A 9,770-nucleotide genomic window follows, 5' to 3' on the forward strand; every position below is an offset into this window, starting at 1 on the left:
TATTTTTTTGTTTATGGGGGGAATATGGACACTATACATAAATTGAGAGTACATATATTAATCTGTATGATTTCTATAGATATATCTTTTCACAGTTGAAGGAAAAAACAATATCCCTTTAGTAAAGGATTGTGATCGCTGAAGAACGGGAGGCTCAGACAAGTAGACTCACTATACAGGAACAGGGAGCTGATGGCACAGTTTGATGAGGCGCTTTACATCTCATGTGTGTACACAGCGTGGTCGTGTGTGTACAGTGTGTGTACGTGTGTGTGTGTGTGTGTGTGTCTGTGTGTGTTAGACTTCCCCAGTCTGGAATGTTCCGTGTGAATAATGATATAGAAGCACATGGTTTCACAGGTGACTATAAAGAACAGGATGAGGACAGGTGAGATATGCTGACACATTTTAGAACCCCACCTCCCCCTCCCTGACCCCACCGACCCCTCCCTGACCCCACCGACCCCCCCCCATACCCCTGAATGACCAACCTGTTTAAGATACGGTTTTCCTTTTGCACTTTTAAACATCAATATTAAAACAGTTTAGAGACGTGTTTTGTCTCTCTCTCTCCGCAGGTCGTCTGGTCAGAACCAAACCAAAGTTCAGGTCGGGAACCAACTCTGTCTGCTCTTCCGGGTCCCTGACTCTCAGGACCTGTCCTCCGATTGTCATGATAGACCATTATAATAATCCTCCCAGAAGCCACTTCACGTAAGCAACACACACACACACACACAAACAGATGTGTAAGCTTGTCCTAGCAAAGGAAAGAGCATGAACACACATTAACAATGAGCTGGTGGCCACTTGGATTAAAAGCTTGCAGGGAGCCAGACAGAAGCTGCTCATTCCTGTCATTCCCAAAGAATCACATTAACAATGAGCTGGTGGCCACTTGGATTAAAAGCTTGCAGGGAGCCAGACAGAAAGTGCCCAGCATTCTGTCATTCCCAAAGAATCACAAAAAGAGTCAAAGAAGTTCAACACAATTCAGCTGTCCTCGTTTCAGTCCTTCTGAATTCAGCGGTCCATGTTTCAGTCCTTCTGAATTCAGCTGTCCATGTTTCAGTCCTTCTGAATTCAGCTGTCCTTGTTTCAGTCCTTCTGAATTCAGCTGTCCATGTTTCAGTCCTTCTGAATTCAGCTGTCCATGTTTCAGTCCTTCTGAATTCAGCTGTCCATGTTTCAGTCCTTCTGAATTCAGCTGTCCTCGTTTCAGTCCTTCTGAATTCAGCGGTCCATGTTTCAGTCCTTCTGAATTCAGCGGTCCATGTTTCAGTCCTTCTGAATTCAGCTGTCCTCATTTCAGTCCTTCTGAATTCAGCTGTCCATGTTTCAGTCCTTCTGAATTCAGCTGTCCATGTTTCAGTCCTTCTGAATTCAGCGGTCCATGTTTCAGTCCTTCTGAATTCAGCTGTCCATGTTTCAGTCCTTCTGAATTCAGCTGTCCATGTTTCAGTCCTTCTGAATTCAGCGGTCCATGTTTCAGTCCTTCTGAATTCAGATGTCCATGTTTCAGTCTCCTTCTGAATTCAGCTGTCCATGTTTCAGTCCTTCTGAATTCAGCTGTCCATGTTTCAGTCCTTCTGAATTCAGCGGTCCATGTTTCAGTCCTTCTGAATTCAGCTGTCCATGTTTCAGTCCTTCTGAATTCAGCTGTCCATGTTTCAGTCCTTCTGAATTCAGCTGTCCATGTTTCAGTCCTTCTGAATTCAGCTGTCCTGTTTCAGTCCTTCTGAATTCAGCTGTCCATGTTTCAGTCCTTCTGAATTCAGCTGTCCATGTTTCAGTCCTTCTGAATTCAGATGTCCATGTTTCAGTCCTTCTGAATTCAGCTGTTTCCATGTTTCAGTCCTTCTGAATTCAGCTGTCCATGTTTCAGTCCTTCTGAATTCAGCTGTCCATGTTTCAGTCCTTCTGAATTCAGCTGTCCATGTTTCAGTCCTTCTGAATTCAGCTGTCCATGTTTCAGTCCTTCTGAATTCAGCTGTCCATCTGAATTCAGCTGTTTTTCAGTCCTTCTGAATTCAGCTGTCCATGTTTCAGTCCTTCTGAATTCAGATGTCCATGTTTCTATGGCGATATCGACAGGGAGAAGTCCAACACATGGTCCTTCCATAGTTCCAAGTCGAGGTTAACGATAAGGTCATGTTGACGGCCAGCAACAGTGTTCTGTTTGTTGTTTAGATGGCGGTGGCAGTCTTAGGGCTGAGAGTATCCTTCCTGCCCAAATCCCCCTCTCTCTCTCTCTCTCTCTCTGTCTCTCTCTCTCTCTTTCTACCCTGTGTATCACTTTCTTCTGAGAGTGCCGGTGGCTGTCTCGCTGCCTCTGCAGTCCTGCAGCAGTTTGTCGATGTCTCTGACCACCTGGTCTGCATCGACCCCGTCCCGCCCCAGCTCCCCCCCTCCGTGGATCCCCCCGTCCATTTCCAGACCACAGTCCATCTCTGTTCCCACCCCAGCCTCCTGGCTGATTCGGGACCGGGCCTCCGCTAGAACCTTGGCCACCGGGTCGCAGGAAAGAGAAGGGTAGGCTGGGTGTCCCGGGGGTAGTCCTGGGCCGCGGGGGCCGTAGTGATGGGGGAGACCTGGGTCTCTGCTCTGTTTGTTGGGGGAGTGGTACTGCCCGTCGGGGGGGCCAGAGCAATAGTGGCTGGGGGAGGGTTTGGTCTCGGCTCCGTCTGCGGGGGATTTGGTGGAGGAGGCACACGGGGAGTTGTTAGAGGAGGAGCAGCCTTTAGTGGGGGAGTTGGAGGCTGAGGGGAGCTCCTGGAGAAGCGGAGACAAGGCTCTCTTGGCCTTCAGGTAAGGCTTGACGTTAGCCACTAAAATGGTGTGGTCCCGACGCTCCTTCCCGAAGGTGCAGAAGGTTTTCTTCCCGTTGGGGTTGACGGTCTCGTAGGCTTCTGTGGTCTCCATGACAGCCTCCATCCCCGCGGGGACGAACAGGTTGTTGCGGTAGTCCACGCCCTCTGCCTGGTTGGCTCCTCCCCCTCCCGCCCCTCCCGCCGGGAACTGAGGCATCCAGCAGCGGTCGGAGTGGCCGAGGACTCTGCACTCCTCTGTGCAATTAACACAGTCTTCTTCTGCAGGGAGAAGTAGAGGGGAGAATGAGAGAGACAGTTAGTTGTGCATTGTGATGATTAACAGCTATCTTTCTGAGAGTCTATCAATTCATACACGTAGTCTGTTTGTCACTGTCCTAACTAGAGGGAGCCTGGGAAGTGAGCCTGTAGTGTTGGAGTCATCCAACTGTGTGGACATGAAAGGCTGCACACAGACACACACAGACACACAGACACACACACACACAGACACACACACACACAGACACAGACACAGACACACACACGCACGCACACACACACACACACACACACACACACACACACACACACACACACACACACACACACACACACACACACACACACACACCACGCTGCAGTGCCTGATCCATTTGCCACAGCATCAATACCAGGCTTCCATAATAATCCACAGAGAGAGGGTTTGTCTGAAAAGAGATGAAAGACTGAGAGGACACACACACATACACAGACAGACACACAGACAGAGGGAAAATGCACATGGCGCTTGGCGAGGCTACTGGCTGGGACTGCCCAGGGAGGACTTCAAAGCTCAGTGACATACATTTCTGATATGGGGCCTGGCCTTGGCCAAAACTGAACTGTTGGTGTTGGCCTCTCCTCTCCTCTCCTCTCCTCTCCTCTCCTCTCCTCTTCTCCTTCTCTTCTCTCCTCTCCTCTATTTACCCCCTCACCCCCAGTGGGGTATTTTGAGTTACTCCAAGCTGTGTGTGTGTGTGTGTGTGTGTGTGTGTGTGTGTGTGTGTGTGTGTGTGTGTGTGTGTGTGTGTGTGTGTGTGTGTGTGTGTGTGTGTGTGTGTGTGTGTAGGGGGGGATGACAACATATAGAATGAGAAAGTGGGAGAGAGAGAGAGAAAGCCGCAAGATTTGTGACCTGTTGCCACAAGAAAAGGGCAACCAGTGAAGAACAAACACCGTTGTAAACACAACCCATATTTATGTTCATTTATTTTCCCTTTTGTACTTTAACTATTTGCACATCATTACAACACTGTAAATATATATAATATGACATTTGAAATGTCTTTATTCTTTTGGAACTTTTGTGAGTTTTTATAGTTTATTTCACTTGTATTTATTATCTACTGCACTAACTTTGGCATATGAACATATGTTTCCCATGCCAATAAAGTTCTTAAATTGAAATTGAAAAAGTGACACATGTCAGGTTTGCTGAGTTAACCTCAGTTCCTCGTCTGAGGTTGTTATCTGTTGATATGGTGTTAACACCCAAACCTGCCAGCCAGACAGCCAACCAGCTCGCCAATTAACACCATTGATTAGACACATCACTTCCTCTTCCTCTCCAAAAACAGAGCCAGGGAATAAACACATTTTATCATCATATTTTGTGCATATTATTGTTACGTATTTAGTGAAACACATGCACTCTATATTTCACTAATTACGTGTTTGAGAAAGGTGTTGTGAGAAACTTGTAATTCAATGCTAGATTATAATCCTGAGAGACAGTTATTTTCTCCAACTAAAAATACCTTCATCCTTCTAGGGATTGTCATTGTCCCACATGGCACCCTATTCCCTACATAGGGCACTACTTTGACAAGGACCCAATAGTGCACGAAGCATACGGAATAGGGTGACAATTAGGGAAAGATTCTCGGGGGATGTTGAAGAATCGGAACAGAGGTGTTCCAACGTTCTGGGTTCTGAGTTCTAGTGGGCTGTTGTTCCATTGTTGCCGTGTCACAGAAGTAGCTGATTCTGCAGCCCCGCAAACAAGTGCAGGAGAGGGAGAGAAAGAGAGAAAGACAAATATATATATATATATATATAGAGAGAGAGAGAGAGCAAGAGAGCAAGAGAGGAGAGAAAGAGAAAGAGAGAGAGAGAGAGAGAGAGAGAGAGAGAGAGAGAGAGAGAGAGAGAGAGAGAGAGAGAGAGAGAGAATAAACTCCCATATCTACTGGGTGAAATACCACAGTGTGCCATTACAGCAGCAAGATGTGTGACCTGTTGCCTCAAGAAAAGGTCAACCAGTGAAGAACAAACACCATTGTAAATACAAACTATATTTGTTTATTTATTTTCCTTTTGTATTATAACTATTTGTACATTGTTACAACACTGTATATAGACATAATATGACAATTGAAACATCTTTATTCCTTTGTAACTTCTGTGAGTGTAATGTTTACTGTTCATTTGGACTGTTTATTTTTCTTTTGTTTATTATCTACTTCACTTGTTTTGGCAATGTTAACATATGTTTCCCATGCCGAAACCCTTTGAATTGAAATGAGAGAGAGAAAGAGAAAGAGAGAGAGAGAAAGAGAGAGAAAGAGAGAGAAAGAGAGAGAGAGAGAGAGAGAGAGAGAGAGAGAGAGAGAGAGAGAGAGAGAGAGAGAGAGAGAGAATGAAAAGAAGAAAGAGAGAGAGAGAGAGAGAGAGAGAGAGAGAGAGAGAGAGAGAGACAACAAACTAAAACCCACATCAGATGAAAGCTTGTAGGGGAATTCTCCCTGCTAGGGGCCTAATAAACGCTGATGAGCTGAGACAGCAGCTATGTGGACGCTGTGGGAAGCTATGACTGTGTCTGACGTCACAACAGCTACTATTAAGTAACCATTCTATAGTAAAGTCCCATTCAGTTCTGAATCACCCTCCTAACCCAAAATAAAGGAGCCAATTAAAGTGACCTAACAAGACACTAACTGCTACTATTAGCCAGTGTACAGTCCTGTTCAGTGGTCCAGTGACTCACCCTCCTTACCCCAACTAAAGGAGGTGGGATGTTATAACAGAGTATTAAACAGGTACTCTACTAGTTATACCAGAGTATTAACCAGGAACTCTACTAGTTATAACAGAGTATTAATCAGGAACTCTACTAGTTATAACAGAGGATTAAACAGGAACTCTACTAGTTATAACAGAGTATTAAACAGGAACTCTACTAGTTATAACAGAGGATTAACCAGGAACTATACTAGTTATACCAGAGTATTAACCAGGAACTCTACTAGTTATACCAGAGTATTAACCAGGAACTCTACTAGTTATAACAGAGTATTAACCAGGAACTCTACTAGCTATACCAGAGTATTAATCAGGAACTATACTAGTTATAACAGAGTATTAACCAGGAACTCTACTAGTTATACCAGAGTATTAACCAGGAACTCTACTAGTTATAACAGAGTATTAACCCTGAACTACTAGTTATACCAGAGTATTAACCAGGAACTATACTAGTTATAACAGAGTATTAACCCTGAACTACTAGTTATACCAGAGTATTAGCCAGGAACTCTACTAGTTATAACAGAGTATTAACCAGGAACTATACTAGTTATAACAGAGTATTAAACAGGAACTCTACTAGTTATAACAGAGTATTAAACAGGAACTCTACTAGTTATAACAGAGTATTAACCAGGAACTATACTAGTTATAACAGAGTATTAAACAGGAACTCTACTAGTTATAACAGAGTATTAAACAGGAACTCTACTAGTTATAACAGAGTATTAAACAGGAACTATACTAGGTATAACAGAGTATTAAACAGGAACTCTACTAGTTATACCAGAGTATTAAAAAGGAACTCTACTAGTTATACCAGAGTATTAAACAGGAACTCTACTAGTTATAACAGAGTATTAAACAGGAACTCTACTAGTTATAACAGAGTATTAACCATGAACTACTAGTTATAACAGAGTATTAACCAGGAACTCTACTAGTTATAACAGAATTAACCCTAACTACTAGTTATAACAGAGTATTAATCAGGAACTCTACTAGTTATAACAGAGTATTAACCAGGAACTCTACTAGTTATAACAGAGTATTAATCAGGAACTCTACTAGTTATAACAGAGTATTAACCAGGAACTATACTAGTTATACAATTAAACAGGAACTCTACTAGTTATAACAGAGTATTAAACAGGAACTATACTAGTTATAACAGAGTATTAACCAGGAACTCTACTAGTTATAACAGAGTATTAAACAGGAACTATACTAGTTATAACAGAGTATTAAACAGGAACTCTACTAGTTATACCAGAGTATTAAACAGGAACTTACTAGTTATAACAGAGTATTAACTCTCTACTAGTTATAACAGAGTATTAACCAGGAACTCTACTAGTTATAACAGAGTATTAGCATCTTAGCCAGGAACTCTACTAGTTATAACAGAGTATTAAACAGGAACTCTACTGGTTATAACAGAGGATTAACCAGGAACTCTCCATTAACCAGGAACTCTACTAGTTATAACAGAGTATTAGCCAGGAACTATACTAGTTATAACAGAGTATTAATCAGGAACTCTACTAGTTATAACAGAGTATTAATCAGGAACTCTACTAGTTATAACAGAGTATTAACCAGGAACTATACTAGTTATACCAGAGTATTAACCAGGAACTATACTAGTTATAACAGAGTATTAAACAGGAACTCTACTAGTTATAACAGAGTATTAAACAGGAACTCTACTCGTTATAACAGAGTATTAATCAGGAAATCTACTAGTTATAACAGAGTATTAACCAGGAACCTACTAGTTATAACAACTATTAAACAGGAACTCTACTAGTTATACCAGAGTATTAAACAGGAACTATACTAGTTATAACAGAGTATTAAACAGGAACTATACTAGTTATAACATAGTATTAACCAGGAACTCTACTAGTTATAACAGAGTATTAAACAGGAACTCTACTAGTTATAACAGAGTATTAAACAGGAACTCTACTAGTTATAACAGAGGATTAACCAGGTACTCTACTAGTTATACCAGAGTATTAACCATCTCCATCTCTACTAGTTATAACAAGTATTAAACAGGAACTCTACTAGTTATAACAGAGTATTAAACAGGAACTCTACTCAGTTATAACAGAGTATTAAAAAGGAAATCTACTAGTTATAACAGAGTATTAAACAGGAAATCTACTAGTTATAACAGAGTATTAAACAGGAACTCTACTCGTTATAACAGAGTATTAAACAGGAAATCTTCTAGTTATAACAGGAAATCTACTAGTTATAACAGAGTATTAATCAGGAACTATACTCAGTATTAATCAGGAACTATACTATTATAACAGAGTATTAACCAGGAACTCTACTAGTTATACCAACAGGAACTATACTAGTTATAACAGAGTATTAACCAGGAACTCTACTAGTTAAACAGAGTATTAACCCTGAACTACTAGTTATAACAGAGTATTAACCAGGAACTCTACTAGTTATACCAGAGTATTAACCAGGAACTCTACTAGTTATACCAGAGTATTAATCAGGAACTATACTAGTTATAACAGAGTATTAACCCTGAACTACTAGTTATACCAGAGTATTAACCAGGAACTCTACTAGTTATACCAGAGTATTAACCAGGAACTCTACTAGTTATACCAGAGTATTAATCAGGAACTCTACTAGTTATAACAGAGTATTAACCAGGAACTCTACTAGTTATACCAGAGTATTAACCAGGAAGCAGCCGGAAGGATTACGTCATCTCCAAACTCACTGAAATGTAGGTGACATCCAAGACAACTGTCTCCAACTGGCTCAGTTACCAAGTTACCATCTCCAACTAGTTCAGTTACCAAGTTACCATCTCCAACTAGCTCAGTTACCACGACAACCATCTCCAACTGGTTCAGTTACCAAGTTACCATCTCCAACTAGATCAGTTACCACGACAACCATCTCCAACTGGCTCAGTTACCAAGTTACCATCTCCAACTTGCTCAGTTACCAAGACAACCATCTCCAACTGGTTCAGTTACCAAGTTACCATCTCCAACTAGATCAGTTACCAAGACAACCATCTCCAACTGGCTCAGTTACCAAGTTACAATCTCCAACTTGCTCAGTTACCAAGACAACCATCTCCAACTGGCTCCAGTTACCAAGTTACAATCTCCAACTAGCTCCAGTCCTCCAAGACAACCATCTCATGTCTGTTACCATCCTGTCTCCAACTAGCTCAGTTACCAAGACAACCATCTCCAACTGTCTGTTACCAAGCACAACCATCTCCAAATAGCTCTTCTTAAACAGACGATCACCACTTGATCTCCTAATCCTCGTTAATCAACATTGTCTCATCTCCATCCTCATTAATCAACCTTATCTCATCTCCATCCTCGTTAATCAACCTCGTCTCATCTCTATCCTCGTTAATCAACCTTGTCTCATCTCTATCCTCGTTAATCAACCTCGTCTCATCTCCATCCTCGTTAATCAACCTTGTCTCATCTCTATCCTCGTTAATCAACCTCGTCTCATCTCCATCCTCATTAATCAACATTATCTCATCTCCATCCTCATTAATCAACCTTATCTCATCTCCATCCTCGTTAATCAACCTCGTCTCATCTCCATCCTCGTTAATCAACCTCGTCTCATCTCCATCGGTGTCTTCATTTGACTGATACTTGTTCTGAGAGTAGATGTACATCCAGTATGACATCATTACCCGCTGGCTGTTATATGTCCCAGAAACAAACCTCTGGGAAGTTTTTTGGTTGGCCACTTATCCCAGGTGGATCACAGGGGCTTGTTCCTGTGCCCAGCCGTTGCTGAAGCATGACAGATCTGAATAGATCATTCACATATCAGCTGACCACATCATAGATTATAGCTATCTGCTGCCCGGAGGCA

The 9,770-nt window shown here is 41.9% G+C and overlaps 1 protein-coding gene across 1 annotated transcript in view; it reads right to left on the reverse strand.

The window, feature by feature from the left end:
* Window positions 1–2,024: 2,024 nt before the first annotated feature.
* Window positions 2,025–9,770, reverse strand: part of LOC135535789 (protocadherin-17-like) — a 106,026-nt gene continuing 98,280 nt past the window's right edge. The window contains exon 3 of the mRNA XM_064962217.1: window positions 2,025–3,089. Coding sequence (XP_064818289.1) covers window positions 2,293–3,089 — 797 coding nt within the window. The 3' untranslated portion in view covers window positions 2,025–2,292. The remainder of the gene's footprint in view (window positions 3,090–9,770) is intronic.

The sequence above is a fragment of the Oncorhynchus masou genome, unplaced genomic scaffold, assembly GCF_036934945.1.
Source record: "Oncorhynchus masou masou isolate Uvic2021 unplaced genomic scaffold, UVic_Omas_1.1 unplaced_scaffold_517, whole genome shotgun sequence".
In the NCBI taxonomy this organism is placed as follows: Eukaryota; Metazoa; Chordata; class Actinopteri; order Salmoniformes; family Salmonidae; genus Oncorhynchus; species Oncorhynchus masou.